At 52.0% G+C, this 23,607-nt stretch overlaps 2 protein-coding genes across 20 annotated transcripts in view; one reads left to right on the top strand and one right to left on the bottom strand.

The window, feature by feature from the left end:
- Nucleotides 1-9,471, top strand: part of SEC22C (SEC22 homolog C, vesicle trafficking protein) — a 33,733-nt gene extending 24,262 nt beyond the window's left edge. For 10 of the 12 annotated variants that reach the window (XM_051851828.3, XM_089306477.1, XM_008260252.5 and 7 more), the window contains 3 exons: nucleotides 1,759-1,877; nucleotides 3,003-3,068; nucleotides 5,083-9,471. In XM_051851828.3, coding sequence (XP_051707788.2) covers nucleotides 1,759-1,877; nucleotides 3,003-3,068; nucleotides 5,083-5,283 — 386 coding nt within the window. In that variant the 3' untranslated portion in view covers nucleotides 5,284-9,471. Of the gene's footprint in view, nucleotides 1-700; nucleotides 855-1,758; nucleotides 1,878-3,002; nucleotides 3,069-5,082 lie in introns of those variants that run through there. The other 2 variants (XM_089306476.1, XM_089306475.1) reach the window with 2 other exon arrangements.
- Nucleotides 9,472-19,172: 9,701 nt separating this feature from the next.
- VIPR1 (vasoactive intestinal peptide receptor 1) overlaps nucleotides 19,173-23,607 on the bottom strand; it is a 31,679-nt gene continuing 27,244 nt past the window's right edge. For all 8 annotated transcript variants that reach the window (XR_016214900.1, XR_016214899.1, XM_008260255.5 and 5 more), the window contains 3 exons: nucleotides 21,967-22,096; nucleotides 21,036-21,077; nucleotides 19,173-20,477 (listed from right to left, as the gene is read on the bottom strand). Coding sequence is in view for 6 of the 8 variants with exons in the window: in XM_008260255.5 (XP_008258477.1) it covers nucleotides 20,286-20,477; nucleotides 21,036-21,077; nucleotides 21,967-22,096 (364 nt within the window). In the remaining 2 variants the exon portion in view is untranslated. The remainder of the gene's footprint in view (nucleotides 20,478-21,035; nucleotides 21,078-21,966; nucleotides 22,097-23,607) is intronic.

The raw sequence follows: 23,607 nt of genomic DNA on the forward strand, positions 1-23,607 counted from the left end.
AATGAGTTCTTATCTCATCTTATCCCTTAGTAAATCATTACAAATCTCCACTGAGAAACTCCCACCTCCATTAGTAGAGAGAAGGCTACGGGGAAGAAAATGGCCAGGGCCAGGGCTTTTGGTTCCTCTTTGTCTGATTATCCAGGGAACACGGGGAGCTCTCGCCATCCCTTTGGATCCCAGAGTTCTCATCTGAAGAGTGAGGTGTTCACAGACATGATCACAGGGCCTGTTTTCTGGCATGAACAGTGTTAGCCACTCAGTGCTTAGCATATAACAAAGCATGGTGGTTTTTTTTTTTTTTTTTTGCATTCTTGTTTTACAGTTATATAATTAAACTAATATTTAATTAAAGTGCATATTTATTTACATTCTATGAATTCTGCTATTTAAGAGCTAATAAGTCTCCTCTGAAAAATAGAGCTGTCTAGTTGATAATAGTCTAATTGTTTAGGTTCTGTACTTGACTCATTGCTTGAATCTTGCAAGTGGTATGTTAAAAATGCTCATGCTTTTATCCTAACTTTGTATTTGAGTTTGATCTGTTTCAACCAATAGATTCCTAGATTGGCTCTCAGGCCAGTTAGTTTTTTTAATTTAGATTGTGAGTTAACAGAAATTTTGAAGTAGACCCCAAGCTTCTGCCTTTGCCACACGAGAATATGGAGATAATGTTGTAATGTATGTTTTGTTTTTTGAGCACTTAGACAAGAGGAGCAAGTCCAGAAAGTGTCAACTTGCCCATCTTTCTAGGACGTTTTACTATGGTTTGATTCACCCTGTTATCCTGAGGTTAGACTCTACCGGCAGTGTGTTCTGTTCTAACAAGGACTTGGACTTGCGTAGTGGGGACTCTAACACACTAACAGTAGGATAGGTGGGTCGTGACTAGGCCTGTGTGTGTGTGGGTGAAATGTAAGGACAAGAAAGGATGATTTTGAAAGAGCATTGCAAAAAGATGGGTAGGACACCATTTCATTGTGAAGACCAGAATCAGTTTGAGCATTTATCTGTAAAATGAGAATGAACATTTGTTCTCATATTAGTTCCGTTAACCACTGAGAGCTTAACTAATCAATACTTCCTCCCCTCTTCCCAATTACTTGAGAACTTAAAAATTGCATTGGCTGTGATTTGCTCCAGAAGCACACACAGCAGTGAACATCGTCCTTGTCAGAAGCGTAGGGCATGTCAAAGCTGAGGATTAACGTAAAGTGTAGAGGCACTTCCAGCATTTGACAGCCAGTTTGCAGATAAAGCTGTGGTCCTCTCTGGTAGCACAGGAAGGTGCTGTCCAAGATTTCCCAACCCAAACCCTACTGACATTTTTGCATCAGGTGATTCTCTGTTGCAGGGGAACTTAGAAACACCTCCTTGTCTTTGCCTACTAGATGCTGATGGCACCTGCCTCTGGTTGTGACGATCAAAATCGTCTCTACAGACATTGCCAGATGCCCACTAAGGGGTGGATCACCCCTGCTTGGGAGCTGCTTTCAGCAGGCAGGATTATTGAGCACTTGGGAAACCTGTGCTTGCCAGAGAAGGGGACCTCTCTGGAAGATGCTCAAGTCCTCGATCCATCCTGGCCTTCGTTTCTTGCCTGTCTTTCCGCTAACATCTGCTGCACTTAGAGTTAGTTCTGTAGTCATTCTGTTTAACATCATGTTGCTGTCACTAACAGAGTCCCTGGTCGTGTGTCTGCTCAGCTTTCTTTCGTGTAGACATTATTTTCACCCTTGTTTTCTTTCCCATGAGAAGCTCCCAATGTCCGAATGGAGCCAGTGACCGCCCTGGGCATCCTCTCCCTTGTCCTCAACATCATGTGTGCTGCTCTGAACCTCATTCGTGGGGTTCACCTCGCAGAACATTCTCTACAGGTAACCTTTTTTAAAAAAAATAGTAATAGTTTACGTGGAAGGACACCTGATAGAAGAAACTTTTGGGGATATAATTTATTTATAAGGTTATTGTGCACTAAGATTTAAAACGTTTTAAAATTTTATTTTAAAAACACAAGCCCTCTGCAAGAATATTGATAAGAAATGGACAAGTTACTACAAGGTCATCAGACTACCCCAAGACCCTGGAGTCCCCCGGGACCCAAAGCTGGGTTATTCACCCAAGGAAAATGCTTGGTTCTTAGGCTTTAAGGTCCAGGCTCTTTTCCCTGAGGGGAAGGTTATCCCATAATCTGATTTATAGGAGGCAAATACTACATTCTCTGTGTTTTTGTCAAAGAACTGTATCTCTCACAAGTTTCTTTGCTGGCTTGCTCATCTCAAAGCAACTTTTTTTTGACAATGCTTTTTAAAAAGAGTGTTTGAATGTTGAACAGATACGCCTGTAGGAGATAGAGCCATTCTCCGTGTGCCATGTTCGCACTCGGGCATCTGGTGGCTGAAGGCTGAAGCTCAGCTGATATTGAACCTCAGGGGACTGATGTAGATGGACCTGTCTGGAGAATGGCAGAGGGTTTGTGTTACAGGAGTGGCAACCCCCGTTACCACATCTCATCCTTAACCAATGTGAGCTGTGGCTTCCCCTCCTATTGGTTATGATTACTCATAACCAGATATTTGCCAACTGTTTGTGCAACTAGAATTTGTGGTTGGCCAACAAGATGGTTAAGACATAGTCCCTACTCCAGGGGCTTTTGTGGCACAAAGCAGGATATGGTGGCAGCACTGGGCAGAGTGGCAGTGTCTGGGAGTTGGAGGAATTAGAGAACAGATGGTGTTGACAGATGAGTAGGATTTCGAGAAGTAGGGGAGCTCGGGACTCCCCTCATGTTGAGAATTTGGTACAGATCCATGGGGACAGGAGGGTGCCTGGTGTGTCCAGGCTGCTGCAAACAGTTGCATACCAACTGTGGTCTTGTGCATGAACAGGGACTTGGGTTCCACCCAGGTAGGGATTTTGTACCATCACCCATGCCAGACCAATGTCATGGTGTCTCCTTTCATCTAACTAGTCCTTCCCTTGTGTTTTCCATATTTTTTTAGGTTGCCCATGAGGAAATTGGAAACATCCTGGCTTTTCTCATTCCTTTTGTAGCCTGCATTTGCCAGGTGGGTGAAACACTGATATTATGGGGAATGGTTAAGCTCATGACCTGCTTTTGTTCTTCTGTTGGAACCATCAGCAAGTCTCTGGGTCCCATTTTTGTTCCACCAAGGTCTTGGTTCAGATCAGCCAAGATCAGGCCTGTGGGGGAGGGACCTTAGTTAGATTCCACCTGTTCTCATTTTACAGAGGAAGAACTTGGGCTCAGGAGGGGAAAGTCATTTGGCCAAGGCCACAGGGCCATTGACTGCGGCAGACAGAAGCCAGGGTTTGAATTTGACTCTGCAGGAGGGAGGGATGGGATCGCAGTGGGGGTTGGCTTGGGGCTGGCTAGCATGAGGCAGGATGTCAGCTTCTGCTTGTTGTTGGGACAGTCCAAGTTCTGGAATGTCTCTGCAGAATTAACAGCTATGTATGTGTGGCTGTTTAAATGCAGAACTAGGTGAAAAAGTGCTATTTTTATAGGAATAATGATAATAATACCGTCCAACTCAATAATGATACCTTCCACACCTCCACCTCTGGGAGGTGAAGCAGAAATGAGAACATGAATTAGAGGACTTTGTGATGTTTTCTTTATTTTTATTGGGTAGTATTGAAAGGAGCTTTGGATCCCCCATGGGCATAGTTCATTCTCATACACACCTGACTTGTTTTCCTTCCTTTTTTTTTTTTTTAAAGATTTATTTTATTTACTTGAAAAAGAGAGTTACAGAGAGAGGTAGAGATAGACAGAGAGAGAGGTCTTCCATCTACTGGTTCACTACCCAAATGACCACAGTGGCCGAAGCTGAGCCGATCCAAAGCCGGGAGCCAGGAGCTTCTTCAGGTCTCCCACGTGCAGGGGCCCAAGGGCTTGGGCCATCCTCCTCTGCTTTTCTAGGTGCGTTAGTGGGGAGCTGGATTGGAAATGGAGCAGCCAGAACTCGAACAGGCATCCATATGGGACACAGGCACTGTAGGCCAGGGCTTTAACCTGACGTGCCACAGCACCGGCCCCAGTTTTCCTTCCTTTTCTTGTACACGGGCTAGGATCTTCCCACTTTCTCTGCATACTCAAAGCTGTTGATTTTTGGTTTTAATTAAAATTTCTTACCCAGAGCACTTCCCCATTCTTGCCCATATGAGGGACTCCAAAAAAGTCTGTGGAAAATGGAATTAAAATACAAGTTTATTTTGGTACCAAAACTTGAAATCCATGTGTCGTTTTTCCCTAATATGGGTGTTCATGAACTTTGTGAAGATCCCTCCTACATCTTAAAAATGTTGTCTTTTCAAGAATTACATGAGTGTGCAAACCCGATATGTGATCAAAGATTGAATCAAAGATTGAAAATGCACTCCTCCTTTAGAAAACGAATCTGGAAAACCTTGGGCAGAGCCAGTGGCAGTTTCCTGGGGCGTGCATTTCGCGGCTGCAGGAATGATCGAGTCCCGCCTCCATTCCTTCAGTTGCTTGCCCACCTGGATAGCTCTTCCATGGGGCACTGTCTCTCTTCCACTTGAGCTTTTGTTTTGTTGCTGCATATGCTAAGAATGGGCTTTTTAGAAAACAATAACATTGAGCCAAAAACTGTTTGGACCTTTTGCAGAGCACAGTTGGCGCCTTTTCTATATGATAACCCTCGCAGAATATCACATCCTCTCCCTGTTGTGAGGCCTTTCACCTCAGAGGTGCTTCTGAGGACATGAGAAGGAGGGTGCCCGAGGGAACAGTGGCTATCTCTCACCTGACTGCCTGTCATGGCTCCTGGCAGGAAAATTCTGTTGTAGACTTTCAAATGGGCAGTGCACTCATTCCCCCTGTGACATCATCTGTTTTACTTGCCGCCTTGCTTCCAAGTCTCCATGGTCACCCAGCATTTAGCAGCAGCCTGACCAGTGGGTCCCTTCTTCCCGCTAATGAGTCTAGTTCAGGAAGCAGCTGGGTGGTGGCCAGCTGCACCAGGAGGTCATTGCTTCTAGTCCTGTGCTGTGGTATTGTCTCTGACTGGACTTCCTCTTGCGGTCTCGTTGCAGTGTTACCTGTACCTGTTCTACAGTCCAGCCAGGACTATGAAGGTGGTGCTGATGCTGCTCTTCATTTGCCTAGGCAACGTGTACCTGCACGGGCTGAGGAACCTCTGGCAAATCCTTTTCCACATAGGAGTGGCTTTCCTCTCTTCCTATCAGATACTGAGCAGGCAGCTTCAGGAGAAGCAGTCGGACTGTGGAGTATGAGGCCAGACCCTTGGATGTTCTTCTGGGAGTCAATCTGTGTTTCCTGTCCTGCTTCTTAAGTTTCCATCCTTGAAGCTTCTTTCAACCAAGCTGACTGAAAAACCAAGAGTGGGGGATTTTTAACGGACACGGCCGAAGTTGTGAGCTCTCCCGATTCCCAGGCTTGGCTTCATGCCGAGTGTGACTGCAGAATTTCTAGTTGAGCACATTTCCTTGGGACAGCCAAGCCGGGGGCTCGCTCAGGAAGGTCAGAATGGAAATATTTAGGTCTTTTAAATTGAGTGATACAATAAACCACTAGATTGGATAACACTAGCTTTAGTAATTGGCAGTTGTCTCTGAGGAGCCAGTTTAGAATCTAAATGTGATTTGGTGAGTTGTTTGTAGAGAGTTAGTACAGGGTGAATTAGAAACTTAAAAATATGGTTTCTATACATAAGCCAGATAAATTTTGTTTACATTTTTGATAAGTTGAGTTCAATATACCTTTGGAATATTTAAATATATTTTTGGATATATGTTGAACTTCATTTAGGGTAAAGATAGACAAAAGCTGAGCAAATGGTCAAGAAATTCAAGTTTAATTTATATGTAAACTTTGATGGCAGTGGACTGTGTGGGTATAGAAGTGTTTTGTATTTATTTGCAGGATAGGTCTGAAAACTTTTACAGTTGCTTGAGTAACCAATACTACTGGATCATAGGGTTATAAGCATGAGCAGAAATGAGAATTTCAAGGATTCCTTACAACTGGCCACAAATTGGAGTAGATGAATGATGTGGGTCCAGTGACACTTAAGAAGCCTGTTCTTTTAATGCTGATTAATACTTGGCCCTGTGTACCTGTTCCCAGAAGACCTCCCACATTAATTACCCCTTTATACCTGTCCCAGGGCTCTTAATTATATCAATAGGCCTCTTTTGTTTTGTTTTGGAATGAGAGTTAAATGGATTTCAGCTTCCTGAGTTAGAACTAACATATACTCTGAAGAGTTAGCTTCTTTCATTGCCAAAAAATGCGTTAATCATAGTCGCCCAAAATACGGTTCTGAATAAGATCACTTTGGTCTCCAGAAACATCATCCTGGGTCTCCAGGTACCCAGGAGGCTGCTTTGGGACTTGGTTCTTTTGGGTCGTCTTTGGTAGAAATCTGGAATCTAAATAGTTCATCCACAGTTGTGTGGAATACTTTGGGTTGAATTATGTGTGCTCTTGATATGTTTTTGAAAACCCTGTTTTGGTAGTTTTTTTTTTTAAGTGAAAAGAACATTGGAATTGCAGGAAGACTGAGAATATAGTTTTAAGGAATTCAGTTGTATTTGGTTATTATTGGTACTGTATTGTTATTGAACTACCTTGGTATCATGTGAAGAAAAACAAGTTTATATGACTGGGAACTGTGTTGGGGGAGTGTTGCCATAGTAACTATTTTCTTATAATAGAATTTTCTATTTTTAACCTAACATAAAATATCTGGATAGGAAAATTATATTTGCAGCGTTGGCTTCTCAGCTGTGTACTCCTCTGCACACTGAGCAGGTGAGTTTTCAGTCGTTCTGGGAGACAGTTTTGAGGAGGTGGTAAAGTAAAATGGGAAGCCAAGGAAGGGAGGAAAAAAAAATCTTTTTAAATTAGAAGCACACACACATACAAAAAGCTTTGGAACTTAGAAGAGCTTAAAGTGTCTCGATTTCTTGTCTAAGCCTGTGTGGTGTCGGTGTCACTGTGTGGCCCTGTACCCCAGATGCTTTGGGGCTCTGAGTCTTGATCCGCATTCAGCAAGCAGTAAAGCAGCAGCCCTGGAAGGTGGCTCTTTCTGGGGAGTGCTTCTGCCTGCTGAGGCACCAGTGCGAATGTTATGCAGCCCCTTGGTCTATTAACATGTAGCTGAAATTTGAGATTTACTTGTGCAAACTAAAGAGAAAAGATGCACAAGGAAAACAGTACAAGCAATGACCACAAAACCATTGCTGAACTGAAATCCAGCTAAAAGAAACCCCCATTCACCAGAGGAAGAGACTAATGATAGGAATAGAAGCCCTGGTGATTTTGTTCATGGGAAATCCCAGACTTTAGGTTGACTTGGTGCAGGCTTTGAGGTTTGTAGTCCCTCTGTGCAATCCGTGGCGTCCGAAAGCCAGTCCCAGACCCCATAAGTTATTCTCACCCTACCACGGACTCCTTGCTCTTCAAGAATCTCTGTCTTCCCAGTGATTAAATGCTTGCCTGCCCAACCAGCCTTGCAGGGCTGGATCTGGGAATGGATGAAATCATGTTGCAAACAAAACCTTCCAGGTGCCTCTGGTTGTCAGATGCTGCAGGGTTTTGAGTATGTGTGTGTGTGTTAAGTTCCATCTGCAGTATCAGTGCCACCAGAGTGTGGCTCAGTGCTCTGAGGTGGGGCTTCCCAACCCAGTCGCCAAAGCCCAAAGAGTTCCCACTTCCCCAGGAGGTGAAGGCAACAGTAGATTCTGGTGTTCCTTTCTCTAGGTTAGCCTGACATGACGAGGGTTGTATGTGTACTGCGTTCCCTTTCCTGGGTGGGAACGGCTGGGACACATCTGGGTGGCATTCCCACCCCTTCCATAGGTAGGTCCGCTGCCTATGGACTGGAGGAGGAAGGTGAGACCTGAGGCAGTGTTTTGCTGCTTGGGCTTGTGTCCTGTTATGACCCTGTTGATGCGTGTCATGCACCAAGGCCCAACGTTTTGCAGCTCTTTAAGGGCTGGAGCAAAGGGTGTTGGGAGAAATGCTGGAATTAAAACATGTTATCATTTTTAGTTGGCTGGAGGGATGGGAAACCCACCTGTAATAGAATGAATAGAGTGTGTAGAGGAGCTTCCAGGTGGGAGCAGGTGGCGTCGAGGCCCAGCCCTCTCACCCACACCTGGGAACCAGATGTCCAGAAATAGTAGCAGTGTGGTGGTCAGCACCGCTCAGAGTCAGAGACACCAGCCAGCAGATGGGGCATGGGAAGCAGGGGACCTGGGGGAGCAGAGCCAGGGGCTGACTATCTGCAAGAAGGCAGCAGCTGCCCCTTGGAGTCTGTCACTCATTGTAACGTGCAAGACAGTGGTCCTTGGAGACCTGCTGCTTGCTGGCCCGATGCAGTGCAAGTGAGTACGGGCGGGGAGGGGAGTGTTGGCAGCAGTCCCATGTGCCCAGCTCAGGCATGGCCCACATTCCACGTGCTCCTCCATAGAGCCCCACACACAGGCACTGTGTTAACAGTGCAGGAAGAGAGAATGGATGCGCCTGTGAGAGACGAGGCAGGGGAGGTGACAAAGAGAAACACCAGGTGAGTGCAGTGTTTGTGTGCAGGGAGAGGAAGGCTGTGAGTTCACCTGGTGCGCACAGGTTCTGCATGTGTCAGACACGTAGGACGGCCGTGACTGGCCTTTACGAAAAGGCGTCGTATGGCACTGCAGTGTGCATAGCCTCGTTCTTCCGCTCCAGAAAGGTAGCAGCCTCCCGCTGCCCAGGCCCAGCACCCACGGTACCATTGAGGTTTCCCTGTGCCGCTGGTTTGACCAAATGTTGCAGCCTGTGCTCTACCCAACCCGGGAGATCTCTGGTTCTCCCCCATGGGAGCGGTGACGTCGCGTGGCTGTTGCTGGGGAGACCTTACCGGCAGGGAGCCTGTGGCAAAGGGCTCGTCTGTAAAATCTGGGAATGGCAGGACGTGGCAACACCTGCCCCTGTGTACCAAGGACAGAGCTGCGGCCCACCAGCTCCTGTGTTTAGGCTAAAATTAAACCCGTTCTGTTCTTCTGACCAGTGCTTCGTACACGTGAGCTGCTTTAACCCTTACAGGATTCTGGAGCTGCTTCAGCAGTGTTATGAGCCATTCATACAACTTAACTCCCAGGATTCTGTTTTGCTTAATAGACTTTTCCTGCTAAGAGCATAAAAAATCGAAGTCACCGACGTAGCCAGGGCAGGCCACAGGACTACACACACTCATGTGGATGCTTGCCACCCATGTTGTACAAGTTTCTGACCGTCTTCGTGTAACTGAGCAAATGATGGGGCCCCTGAACAAACTTCACATGATAGTGAGACCTAAACTTGTGTTAAGGTGCGTACAGAACGTTGTAGAGCTGTGTACCGTTTATATACTGTGTATATATCAATTAAACGAGGTGGCTTCAGAAGTGAGAGGAGAATAAATCTAAAGTGTTTGTTAACGCGTGTGATTGTACTTAATGTGAGGAATTCCAAGCTGTGGGACCTTCGTCCTAGACAGGGTGATGTGGGCCTGCCACAGTGGGAGGGAGCTGTTGAGAGAAGAACAGCTCAGGTCTTCTTGTTCAGTGACGTGCAGAAGCATGGGTTCATGTAGTCTTAGCACTAATCCCCAACCAAAGCGGCAGCCACCGCACTGCCCTGGGAGCCCAGCGGCCTGCCTCCTTGTATTCTCTGCCCCTGTCTTGCTGTCTGCCCCTAGGCAGGCACTTTCCCCGCTCTGGGTTCTCAGCTGTTGTCTTGTGCTGTGAGGGCCCTGAAGCTTTTCATCTCCCAGGACCAGCCTGGTCACAGAATGACCACCAGGAGGCGCACTTGCCAGCCACATCGTCCGTTTCCCAGCGTGGGGGACGGTACCCTTTTGCAGAGGCCCTTCTGTAGCAGCTGATAAAATTCCCAGCGAGGAAGCAAAGGCAGCGTACTCTCGTGACCACCCTCTAAATACACTGGGGAACACACGCAGCAAGTGTCTCTGTACCATCTGTCCTGAGTCAGGATATTTAGGGGGAAGGCAGAGGTGAAATAAACAGGCTCTGGGATTTGGGAGTAGACAGTGCCTTCAGATCCCATCTGGTCCAGTGCCCTTGATGCTCAGGTTGGGGAGCCAATGACAGTGTAGCCCAGAGCCCCATCACCCTACCACTTGGTGGGGTTCACAGAGAAGAAAAGGACATGGCCCGTGAGGATGCCCTTTCTGTGCCAAGAGGGTTGGGTGAGAGGGTCAGACTGCTGCGTTACCTGTCTTTCTTTGGGTCCTATCCCTTGAAGGGGGCCAGGCAACAGAAATGCTGCTAAGCACTCTTGGGCAGTGCCAGTGGAAGAGAGGTTTGGAGAGGAGGGGGCCCACATGAGGGTACCTGACTCAACCCTAAGACAGGTCAGGTCAAAGGGCATCAGCAAAATTTTCAGCTCCTCGAAGAGCCTGAAGAACATCTGTGTGATCTGGGGTAGAAAAGTACTTCACACACAAGAAGTGCTTCTTATTTGTTGATTTACTGATTTATCGGAAAGGCAGCATGAGAGACAGATGGAGAGAGAGACCTTCCATCCACTGGTCCATTCCCCAAATAGGGGCAACAGCCAAGGCTAGGCCAGGCTAAAGCCAGGAGCCAGGAACTACCTCTGGGTCTCCCATGTGGGTGGCAGGAACCCAAGTACGTGGATCATTTCTGCCTGGTGCATTAGCAGGAAGCTGGATGGGAAGCGGAGGAGTCAGGACTCGAACTGACACTCAGTGTGGGATGCTGGTGTCACAAGTGGTGGCTTAACCTGCTGCGCCATAATGCTTGCCCTCCAAACGTATATCTTAACCTGTAAGGTACAGTGATTGACGGATCGTGTGGGTATTAGGATTCCATGAGCGATGCTTTAAGACTAGGAGATGAGACTTCCAATGCCTGAAACCAAGGAGGGATTAATAGAGAAGTAAGTGGGGTGTGTCAGCAAGGAAGGCAGACACCACAGGGTACAAATGGCAGCCCATTTACAAAAGATCAGACCCGAAAAGCAAGTACGCATTTGAAGAGATGTAAAACCATCAGACACGACGGAGGAGTTGGGCACATCGCTCTGTGGCACCCACTACTGGAGGGAGGATGGAGATGGGGGACCTCGGCCCCTGCTGGTGGCGACCAGGATGACAGAGATCTGCAGAGACGAACTGCCCTTCAAGCCTGAGTTGTGCCCCCTAAATACATAGGTCCCAACTCCAGGCCCCAGTGGGACTGTAGTTGGAGATAGGGCCTTTAGGGAAAATGAGGTCATATTGGTGAGCCCAAATCCACTGGGACTGATGTCCCTAATAAGAAAAGAAGAGGGGCCCGACGTTGTGGTAGAGCAGGTGAAGCCACTGCATAGGAAGCCCACATCCTACACTGAAGTGCCAGGATCAAGTCAAGCCTCTGCTTCCAATACAGCTTCCTGCTCAAGTGCTCGGGCTCCTGCTGCCTGCCTGGGAGAAATGGACGGAGTTTCCAACTCCTGGCTTTGGTCTGGCCTAGCCCTGTCTATTGTAGACATTTGGGTAGTGTATCAGAAGATGGAAAATTCCTTCTCTCTCTCTCTGCCTTTAAAATAAATAAATAAAATTTTATTTTTTAAAGAAGACATTAAACGCAGGCACAGGGAAAAGACCATGGAAGAGACGAAGAAAAGACAACCACCCGACCCCTTGATGGCAGACCTGTGGATTCCAGAAGCATGAGAAAGCTATGGCTGTCGTTAAAGCCAGCCAGACCATGGAACATGGTAATGGCAGCCCTACAAGGCCGGCACAGCGGCCCACCCAAATGAAGTGTGCATACGCCTCGTGACGGGGGTTTCGCGCCTGGCTGTGTGTCCCAGGAACATTCTTAACACGGATCCTTAAGGGGACATGTGTGAAGGTAAGTGTTCATTGAAGCGTTGTTTGTGTTGTGTACAGATGAGCCCCACGAAGCAGGCAGACACCTGGGTTTAGATGGAATCTTGCTGCGTGGATGATCTTCTAAATTTGGAGCCAAATAAAAAATAACTTAAAAAATATATATATTGAGGCCGGCCCTATGGTGTAGAGGGTAAAGCTGCTGCCGGTTTTCAAGTCCCAGCTGCTCCACTTGGATCCAGCTCCCTGCTAATGCACCTGGGAAAACAGTGGAAGATGGCCCAAGTGCTTAGGCCCCTGCCACCCATGGGGGAGACCTAAAGGAAGCTTCTGGCCTCTGGCTTTGGATTGGCCATTGTGGCCATTTGAGGAATGAACCAACAGATGGAAGACTCTCTCTGCCTCTACCTTTCTGTAACTCTGCCTTCCTAATAAATAATCTTTAAAGATATTATTCCTCTATTTGATACTTCTGATTCTTAAATTTTTATTTAATTTATTTGAAAAGCACAGATCCGTCCACTGTCCATTAGGTTCACTTCCCAAATCCCTGCATCAGCCAGGGTTGCATTAAGCTGAAGCCAGGAGTGGGGAACCCAATCCGAGTCTCCATGTGAGTAGCAGGGATCCAAGTACTTGACCCATCACCTGCTGCCTCCCAGGGTGCACATCAGCAGGAAGCTGGCTTTAGGAGCAGAGCTGGGATTCCAACCCAGGCACTCTGATGTAGGACACAGGCATCCCAAGCGAGATCTTAATTGGCTAAGTCAAATACCCACTGCGAAAATAACTTTTATATGATTAAAAAATATATGCACGGCCAGCGCCGCAGCTCAATAGGCTAATCCTCCACCTGCGGCACCAGCACACTGGGTTCTAGTCCCAGTCGGGGCACCGGATTCTGTCCTGGTTGCCACTCTTCCAGTCCAGCTCTCTGCTGTGGCCCAGGAGTGCAGTGGAGGATGGCCCAAGTGCTTGGGCCCTGCACCCGCATGGGAGTCCAGGAGAAGCACCTGGCTCCTGGCTTCAGATCAGCACGGTGCGCTGGCCGCAGCGGCCATTGAGGGGTGAACCAATGGAAAAGGAAGACCTTTCTCTCTATCTCTCTCTCTCTGTCCACTCTGTCAAAAAAAAAAAAAAATATATATATATAATATGCACACAGAACTATAAGATATTTTGCAAGAATATATGCAAATTAAGTGTTCCATTCATTTGAACGTTTGCCTCCAAGGGGCTGGGCATATGAGAATTCGGTTTAAGAAATAAGGAATTGAGGGGGGGAAATAGGGTTGCTGGAGTCAGTAGCCAGGTCTGAGCCCTGGGAGCGTGGGGTATGTCTGCATTCCCCTGGGAGATCTTGCCTGGGTGTGCCCAGTCACAGATTCCTCAGGGAGAGGCAGAGAAGGCTGTCCTTTGGGGACTCCGGAGTCCCACTTTCTGCCGAATGCTGGGGGCCCCAGGGCTGCCCCAGGCAGGGAGGGCAGAAGTAAGCCAAGGCCAGGCAGGGCTGTGTTGCTGAGGTGTTGTGGGGAGGGTGCTCTCGAAAGCCATGAGACTGAACAAGGGGATAGCTGCTGGCCATGGGGACTCCTCTCCCCAGATTCAGGCCGTCTGTTCCGTAGTTCCCTGGCCAAGTCTCGTTCCCACAAGCGCTGCTCAGCTAAAGGGCTCTCAGGAGTACAAGGAACACAGCTGCAGGGGACAGAGATGCCCCCAAGGCAAATCCTTCCCTCCATCCCAGAAATAGCCTGTTGTGGCTACAGAGCCCTCAGCTCCAGCCTGCCGGGTGGGAGGGGGACCAGGACCCCCCTGCCCTGGGGGCTTGCTCAAGGCACATTTTCCAGGGCCCCAGGGATCTGAGCAAGGGCCATGGGCAGGAAACACAGGGCCAGCGGCAGAATGAACTTTCTCACGGCGCTGTCCAACAGGGCCTGGGCAGGCGGCAAGCTGGCCTCTGTGGAGGTGTGCGGGAGTGGAAGAGGTGGTGGGATGGACCCTCGGAGCGCGCTGTCCCAGCCCAAAGACCACAGACCCGGTCCCAGTCCGAATGCGGGCCTTGAGCAGACATTTGCCTATCTCCTGAGTGCCTCGTGTTGTGTCCATCCCTCGGGCAGAGCCAGACGCCAGTAGCAGGAAACAGCTTGTGCCAGCTCCCATTTGAAGAGTAAATATTAGTCTTCTCAAGAGCTGCCTGTTCCCTGTCACTTGGCACCGGGGACACTGAGCTGGAAGGGGGGGTGGTGGTGGAGAGGGTGAGGGGACCTCTTGGTCCCAATGTCCGGAGGTAGTCTGGGGCCTTGGTCAGGGCTGCAGTGGAGGGCCCCAGAAACAGGGCCACATGGGCAAGCACCTAACCCCTGCTTAGGGGAGCCCCAGGCCACATGGAGACCCAAGCCCTGTGCCCCCAGCATGCCTCAGAACTGCCTGGGCTGCTTCTGCGACCCACAGGGCTGCCGTGTTGTTGACCTGCCTCTTAGAGTCTCTGGGGCCCAGTTCTGACAGCTGTGGCTTAAAATCCCCTGATTACTAGGAGGGGGCAGTGACCTGCTCCTGCTCCCCAGGGCAGCCCCTCAGGGAGGCCTCATTCCACCCACCCCAACCAGTAGGGCACCCCGTGACCCAGCCCCGCCTCCTTCTGCTTCTCTTCTGCAATTGTTCTCACTCTCCACCATGGGAAGGTCAGCTCAGGGGGCGGGCGGGGGGTTCTGCCTTGATGCCCACCATGTTCTCAGCGTCTAGAACCACGCACAACAAAAGTACTCAGTGGGTCTCTGCTGCGTGGATGTAATGACAGCCGTGCGCTGAAAGCATCAAGCGGATCCTTCTCATCCCTCATCCCTGACCTTATCAGAGGAGGGAGGATGGAGGGGAGGAGGGAGAGACCGCAAGAAGGGGTCCTGGGCTCATTATCTGGGATGGAATCTTTTTTTTTTTCTTTAAAAAAGATTTATTTATTTATTTGAAAGTCAGAGCTACAGAGAGAGAGGTCTTCCATCTGATGGCTCACTCCCCAATTGGCCACAATGGCCAGAGCTGTGCTGGTCCGGAGCCAGGAGCTTCCTCCGGGTCTCCCAAGCGGGTGCAGGGGCCCAAGGACCTGGGCCATCTTCCACTGATTTCCCAGGCCATAGCAAAGAGCTGGATCAGAAGTGGAGCAGCTGGTCTCAAACTGGTGCCTACTTGGGATGCAGACCAGGGTGTTAACCCACTGTGCAACAGGGCCAGCCCCATGGGATGGAATCTTGATGAAAAAAAAAATTGACAGCTCAAAGCATAGAGGGTGTGTGTCTCACTCTGCATTTGGATGACAGCCCCTTAGGTGGCCTTCTGGGTAAAAACAGTTGGCTTATTGTAGCCAAGGTTATGGTGCAGTGGTACCCCTGCCTACAATGCAGCTTCCCATATCTGAGCACTGGTTCTAGTCCTGGCTGCTCCTCTCTCAATCCAGCTGCCTGCTCCATGCTGATGCATCTGGGAAAGCAGCAGAAGGTGGCCCAAGTCTTTGTGCCCCTGCCACCCACATGGGAGACCCAGATGGAATTATGGGTTCCTGGCTCTGGTCTGGCCCAGTCCTGACCATCATGGCCATTTGGGGAGTGAATCAGTAGATGGATGTGATCTCTCCCTCTCTCTCATTCTCACTCTGCCTCTCAAATCAATAAGTAAATCTTTAAAAGGGCCAGTGAGCAACAACAAGCTACCCTGAGTTCCCAGAGGCCTGGAAAGGGTCCAGAAGTTCCTGGGTGCTCCCAGGGCGGGAGGAAGGTGGCTGCATCGGAGCTGGTGGGCTTGTCCCGTGCTGCTGGAGTGCACGGTGAAGTGAGGCTGCCGTGGAGGCCGAGGCTGCATTGAGGCATGGCTGAGACTGGAGGTGTCTGGAGCCGCAGTGAGCTAGGTCAGTGGTCTTGTCCTGTGCTGCTGGAGTGCACGGTGAAGTGAGGCTGCCGTGGAGGCCGAGGCTGCACTGAGGCATGGCTGAGACTGGAGGTGTCTGGGGGCCTCAGTGAGCCACCCAGGGGCTAGGTCAGCTACATAGACCTTGGGGCGCCTGGGGTGGGGGGCTTGCTCAACACACAAGCAGGGCAAGCTGGGGGTGGCATGAGAGGGTTGACGTGGACACGTTTTGAGCAACTGGTGATGGGAGGCAGCATGCAAGGCTGTTCAGCCTCGCAGGGATCCCGGTGGAAAGGAGTCGCCAGCGTCCCAGCAGTGAGCAGCTAAGTAGCTCCTCTTGGCACTGGCTCTCCTCACCTCCTTCTTTGCTAGTTGCAGGCCTGTCTCTGGATCTGCTTTCTGGGCACTCAGGCTACAGTGCCCATTGTGCCCCTCTGCTTGGGCACTTGGCCACCTCTCCGGCCCCTTCCATATCCTCCTCTGTGGAACAGAGGCTCCAGAATGCCTTTCCCAGAGTCCCTCCCTACTGGGGATCTCATGCAACGTGGGCTGTGCCAGAGGGAAGCAGCGTCTCGAGGAGGAAGGCAAGGGCGGTACAGGCTGTTCTCGCCGCGTGGTGGCTGATGGGAGGCCTCGGGCACGTGTGGCTTTTGCAGCAAAGGACACTATGTTCCTTCCTCTTTCTGGTCTCCCACTTAATGGGTGTGTAACTGGGATGTTGACAGTGCCTTCCTGCAGGAGGCAGCTGCAGTGGTGTGGTCATGAGGAACGGAGGTGTGCCCTAACCTCCATCCCTCCTAAGCCTCCCGACATTTAATTCCCTGCATTCAATGTCTTCCTGTGCAAAACACCGGGAATACTTCCTGCTTCCTGCAGTGAACCATGACTGATTCGACTCTCTCACCTGCACCATAGGACCACACCACCAGGCTCAGGGGGAAGGGAAGGAAGGATCATAGATTTATCCAGAGCCTGAGTCAAGACTGTTGGCTACCTGCTCAGCAGCCACCCGGCTCCTTCCTCCACAGGTTGACTCCCCTGGTAGAAGGCTAGCCTCTCTTGTATCTGTGGTTCGGATATGCAGCCCAACCCTGGTGTGAGGTGAGTGTGCGGGAAGGACAGTTCTTGGCAGCCAGCACTGTGGCGTACGTAGTAGGTTAAGCCTCTGCCTTTGGTGCCGGCATCCCATATGGGTGCTGGTTCAAGTCCTGGCTGCTCCACTTCCAATCCAGCTCCTTGCTAATGTGCCTGGGAAAGCAGGGGAAGATGGCCCAAGTGAAATGCATGATGAACAAAATAGCCAGATTTTAACTAAAGACAGAACCTGCATCACCCCTCAGTGATCTCACCTGTGCTCATCGATGTAACGCTTTGGAGAACTGAGTTCAAAGTCAGCTCCGCCAATGATGTCACTGGTGATCCCATGCCTTGTCTGGACTCTAGTGACCCCTCCCGTCCTGCTCAGAGGCCGGGGCTTTGTCCGGGTGGCCTCCTGCTCTGTCCTCCGCCGCCCCATGGCCTGCGGAGGTTACCAGCCCTCTCTCTGTGAGGCTTCGTCTCCAGGGCCATTGACTCCTGGCTATTAATAACCCGGCCATCCCTGGCCTGATCAGGGTGTTTAACGACTGCCAGCTGTGGCTTCGGTCCCCTCCCCTGGGAGAGATAAGAGCAGTTCCTGTTCCCACATCGGGGGAGGTGGGAGGAGGCAAGGTCAGTGAAACAGGCCCTGGGTGAGCAGTGGGAATGGAGGGCCTGATTCTGCTGCTCAGCCACCCCCACCCGGCACACCAGACAGCCTGAGGATACGCACCACCCTACACCCCTCCCAGACGGGGGCTGCCCTGATCTCCCCATACCCTGTCTGTACCCTGGACCTTTAGGTCCAGATTCCAACAGCCTTGGAGCTTCTCCCCTGGTACCCCATGGATAAGATGGTCAGCTTGTCCCAGACCAGGTCATCGCCTCCCCAGTCCCTCTCTTCCTCCTCCCGCACCTGGATGACAGACTGGCTGCTTTCCCTGCTGCTACCTAGCCATTCCCCTGGGGCATCTTGTACCCTGGAATGGCAGGAATCCTCCATGAGGTGGCATGATGGCTCTGCTCTCTGTGCTGGGAGGGTGCGGGGTGGGAGGTACTACCTGAGTTAACTGACCTTCCCCCCCGCCCAGGGGACTGGGGTCAGGGCTCAGGGCCCATTCAGGGGCCAGGGTCTAGCTGGTGGCCAACCAGAGGCTAGGCTCTACCTGGGGTTGTAGCTAAGCCTGAAGCAGGGTTTGTGTGCAGCAGAGGTCAGAGGCCTGTGTCTGTGGGACAGATGCCAGTCCTCTTTAATCCCAGGCTGAGTTGGGGACCAGTCCTGTGCCCCAGCATTTCCACCTTCTTTGTCACTTGGCCTCCTGGCGGGGAGTAGCCTGCCCTTGAGTGCTTGGGCCTTAAGGGCCAATCTTGGTGAAGTCCTTGAAGCACCCACTAGGTGGCAATAGAGATGAGTTGGCCTGGGACTGACAGGTGCACAGCAGGACAGGAGAGGAACCTGGGAACTGAGGAAAAGGAGGGCTCTGGGAGAAATATTGATGGCCACCTCCTGTCCATGGCTCTTCCCAGTCTGGGATGACCATCTGTGGCCTCTGCTGTGTTCCAGTGTCTCCTTGTTCCTGGACGCCTACTGCTGAGATTACCTCCTGGTACCTCTGGCCAGGGCATCACCTAGGTCATCCCTTTTCGCTGCCCACATCCTTGGCCTCTCTGCCTCCTCTACTCTCCACACTCTAGGCTGCTAACTCTGCTCCCTTCCCCAGCTCTGTCTTAACCTGAAGCGGAGACGCATTAGTGTGTGTGTGTGTGTGTGTGTGTGTGTGTCTGGGTGCAGCTGCGGCAGCCTGTGGGGTCCCAGATCTGGAAGGCAGGTGGCTGCCCTTTCATCTGCAAACACTCTTTTCTGAAGCTCTGTCGGCTCCTCCCATTCCTGTTCTCCCTCTTCCTCTTCCCCTCTTCTGCCGGCTGGAGCTCGCTCTCAAAAAGGAGTCCATCCGGTTCCCTGACACTGTTCTCTGCCCAGCCTCCACCCTCTGCTGTTTTCTCAGTTCCCCTGGACTGCTTGGGACTTCACTGCTTGGGACTCCCCTTCCTGCTGGAGATGGGGTCTGACTTCATCACAATCAGAATAGGGAGGGCATCGCTCAAAAAGAGGGGAGGCAAGGACCCCCGGGATGTATGATCCTCACACGGAAGGAAGAGTGGGCTTCCTATGCAATGCCAGGGGGTGGTGGAGTCGGGCCTCAGCAGACTGGAGTCTCTTTGGAGTCGGGGGAGGGTGGGAAACGGGTCCCCATTTTAGGTCCCATTTTAGGTCCCATGGGGGCATCAACCACCAGAGGGAGCAAGTCAATCCAAGTCAGTGTTTATTGTTGCACAAGCCTGTTGCAGCCCTGAGGGGATCTCCTGGCGCAGATGTGGAAGCTGCGTGGGTATGAAGCTGCGTGGGCACAGGGGTGCAGGGTGGACAGTGGACGATGCCTCCACTACCAGGCTCTTGTCCCGATGGGACGTGGGCTGGAGAACTCCTCAGCCGCACTCCAGGGAAGGTGGGGTGGGGATAGGGAGTCAGAAAGAAAAGCAGTGACTATTACAGTGGTGATGCAAATACTCAAGAGGACCCAGCTGGCTACAGTACATAAAAGCCAGCAGTTAGGAGTCTGGGCTTCCACTTCCCATCAGCCAGATGATCTGAGTTCAAATCCTGTCTGTGCAACAAGCTGAGGTACCTGCTCTCTGCGTCGAGGGCAGGTGCAACCAAGCCCATTTGACAGTTTAGGCCACTGAGCTTTGGAGAGCTGGCAGCTTTAGTCTGAGGCCCCAGCATCCACAGGTGGCAGGCTGTTCGCTTCCCAGAGGGAAGTCCTTGGGTTGTGTTGGCCTGGCCACACCTGTGATGTTGGGCCCATACCAGGTCAACAAGGATTACGAAGATAGCTGAGCTCCCTAAACCTAAACTCCAAGTCACAACCTTATCTGCCCGAGGTAGAGAAACTCAGTCACCTGGAGCACGGAGGGGACTATACCTTGAGTGAGCTGCCTGGACAAAGGAACTTGACAGCCACTGTGGGGTTTCAGGCACTGTTGGGTCATGGTGGTGGGAAATCTGTCCAGGCAGGATCTTACTGCCTTCAGATCATCCCAAAGTCATTGGAGGATGGGTGGCTGCTTTCTTCCGATTGGTCAGAAGAGATACTAGGGACCGGAGTATGCAGATTCCTTGCCTGTGATTGGCAGAGTTCCATCCCGCCTCCTGAATTCAGGCAGAGCTCCCAGCTCTCCTTGCTAGTAGGAGACGCCTCCGGGCAGGTGCAAATGTTGCATTCTCCAGGAGTGTCCGGGCCTGGGGGCGTTGGCAGCCTCCGAGGCCAAGGCTGGGGCTGGCTGCCCTCAGGCAGGCCTCTGTCCCTGGTGGCCAGAGTGGGTCGCAAAGGGCAAGAAGGGTCCCTAGGCGCCTGGGAGTCAGACCAGGGAGACTTCGGCCTGGAAGCTGGAGGATCGGCGTGCACTGGGGCTGACGCGGGTCAGCATGGAGACCTGCGTGCTGCATGTTGCTCCATTGCTGCCTCCCGACGGGTGCTGGTATTTGGGGTTCCAGCCCAGGACACCCTGCAGGTGCCAGCGCCGCCACTTCCGCCGCAGCTCCGCCTGCACCTAGGAGAAGGGAGGGCGGTCAGGCCTGCCAGGGCGGATCTCGGCTGCACTGAACAAGCCGGTCTCATTCTCTTTGCAAAGTCTAAATCCAGAGACCCAGATGCTATCTTGGGCGGTGCAGAGCTGGGACCAGAATGCGCTCAGGGTCGAATCAAGGCCGTGAAGTTGGTGGAGATGTATGGCAGAGAGGATCCGAGAATACAGTCCAGGGAGGGAGGGGGCGGTGCCTCGGGGCTGCTTCCCATCCCTGCCCACAGCTCACCTGAGCTCCTGCACATGGACTTCTGGGCTTTGTAACCAGGATTCCACAGCGGCTCCACCTTCACTCACTGTCTCCACCCCTCCCACTCACTGCACACAGCTACTTAACTCCATGCTTCTTAAGCCCTGGTGTGCAGGGGGAATTCCCCTTCTGATAAAATGCTACAATGCAGATTCCAAGTCAGCAGGGCTGGGCGCCACCAGTGCTAGTCTGAGCACCACACTGGGGGTAGCAAGACTGAACCCGTCTTTGCTCTCTGCACACGTCCCATCCCCCATGGCCAGGGAGAAGCTTACCTCACCGTTAAGGAAGCAGTAGAGGATGGCCACCACAAAACCCTGGGGAGAGAGGCGAGGTGAGGCAGACAGACCTCAGGAGCCCCCAGCCCCATTCCACCCCTGGCCCAGCCCCTGTGTTCCCCTGGCTAAGGAAGGGGCTAGGCACAAAGTAGGTGCTTAACCAATATGTATCACAGTAAAGCAACTGGAACCCAGTGCCAGTGGCCAGATCCCAGTGGGTCTTAAAGCCCAGAGAAGAAAGCAGCCTGGGGCCGGCGCTGTGGTGCAGTGGATTAATGCCCTGGCCTGAAGCGCCGGTGTCCCATATGGGTGCCGGTTCGAGTCCCGGCTGCTCCTCTTCCAATCCAGCTCTCTGCTATGGCCTGGGAAAGCAGTGGAAGATGGCCCAAGTGCTTGGGCACCTGCACTCGCGTGGGAGATCCAGAGGAAGCTCCTGGCTTTGGATCAGTGCAGCGGCCAATTGGGGGGGGAGCCAGCGGATGGAAGACCCCACCTCCCACCCCCGTGTAACTCTTGACTTTCAAATAAATAAACAGATTTTTTTTTTTTTTTGACAGGCAGAGTGGACAGTGAGAGAGACAGAGAGAGAAAGGTCTTCCGTTTGCCGTTGGTTCACCCTCCAATGGCCGCCGCGGCCGGTGCGCTGCGGCCGGGCTGGCGCACCGCGCTGATCCGATGGCAGGAGCCAGGTACTTATCCTGGGTGCAGGGCCCAAGGACTTGGACCATCCTCCACTGCACTCCCTGGCCACAGCAGAGAGCTGGCCTGGAAGAGGGGCAACCGGGAAAGAATCCGGCGCCCCGACCGGGACTAGAACCCGGTGTGCCGGCACCGCAAGGCGGAGGATTAACCTAGTGAACTGCGGCACTGGCCAACAGATCTTTTTTTAAAGAAAGAAAGAAAGCAGGCTTTAGCCAACAGTTCCTACCTGGAAAGACCCCACGACCAGCTCAAAGACCATTTTCACTTCAGCCTTGAAGTTGTCAGGGAAGAAGGCGAACATGATGTAGTGCACTCCAAACAGCGGGATCAGCAGGAGTGTGGACTTGGCCAGCCTCCTGGGGACAGGGAGGGACAGGCCGTGGGTAAGTGTGTCCACACCTGGCAAGCTGGGGACACAGAGCATGGGGACAGTGACCAGGACCTGAGAGGAGCGGGTGTTGGCTCCCCTAACTATTAAGTTCACATCTGTTCCTGATCCCTCTCCGCAGTGCCTCTGCCCTCATGACCCTGGCCAACCCAAACTACACAGAAGCACGAGAGATAAAGAACTCTCTCTATTCTGATTCTTCTGTAGGAGAGGAGATTGGAGAGACCAGTGAGGATGAGGGATAACTGCAGAGTTTCAGCTCGTGGGGTGATGCTCCCAGGCCACAGGAGATGCTGGGCTCCCTCTCTGGGTCTCCGTTTCTCCAGTCTGTACAGTGGGGGTAAATGTATGTCCAACATGGCCAAAGCAGGAAAACAGGAACCCCATAAACTCAAGACTGCTTTGGGTGCTACAAAGGGCAGTTCAGGTCCCTACTGGGAGTGATGACTTCAGGGAAGCCAGTCTTTCTAACTCGGGGTTGGGGGGGCATGACCACATTTGCCAAGGCCTCTTGGGCAAGTGCTGGGCGCCCAAGGGATGACCCCGGGCTCCTCAGGACAGCACTCTGTCTGACTTTTCTGCTCTGTGCTCTCCTCCAGGGGTAGCCACCTCCTCTGTCTCCCCACTCCCAAGGTCAGGGCCCACACCCCCAGCAGGCTCCCCCCCGACCCGGGGAGAGTTGTGCTCAGCAGGACCAGCGTCCATTCTGGGTGCTTGCACTTCTCCCGTGGACAGGGCTCATCCGGGCATGGGACTTCCTAGCTGGCCCAGGCAGCGTGAGCCTGTAGTTCCTTGGCTGGGAAAGGCCTGGGAGGGGACGGTGGGGGTCCTTGCCCCCATCCCTCCATCCTTGGCCATCAGTCCATGGAGACCTAGCCCAAGGTTTGAGGTCCCACAGCAGGCTGGGAGGCGGAAGAGCTAGCCCTGCCCGCCCACCCCTTCCTGGATTCTGAGGCTGCCCACCCTCCTCACTGCAAACCTAGCCCACGTGCCAAGGCTGACAGATGGAGGCTTTCTTTAAACTGAAGGCTTCTGGGAGGTGGAGAGTGGGAGCTGACAGCCCCTCCTCGGGGAGCTCCGTCTCCAAGTCCCGCTACCCCTCTGCCTGCTGCCAGCTGTTCCCTTTCCTTCTCACCCACGTGGACCTGGCTGTGGCCGGGACCAGCTCTCTTTGGCTCAGATGCAAGTTCTTCCGAGCCGTTCTGTATCAGTGGGAGATAAGGCCCTACATGTGATGGCGAGCTGGAGCGTGCAGGGCTCCGTGTGCACTGTCCCTGAGCTCCTGCCGCTCCCCCTGGGCCTCTGCTTCTTACCACCAGGGAGGGAAGCTCCGCCTCCACACCCAGGCAGGCAGGAGAGAATGCTGTCACCCCAGGAATGGGAGTCTCATTAGGGAGAATCACACGATTCCAGAATAGAATCCTAAATCCAGTAGCTCGTGACATGCTAGCCAGGAATCGTACAGACTACCCAAAGGAA

Source organism: Oryctolagus cuniculus, chromosome 10 (genome assembly GCF_051225735.1).
Source record: "Oryctolagus cuniculus isolate XC-2025 breed Fujian yellow rabbit chromosome 10, ASM5122573v1, whole genome shotgun sequence".
NCBI lineage: Eukaryota > Metazoa > Chordata > Mammalia > Lagomorpha > Leporidae > Oryctolagus > Oryctolagus cuniculus.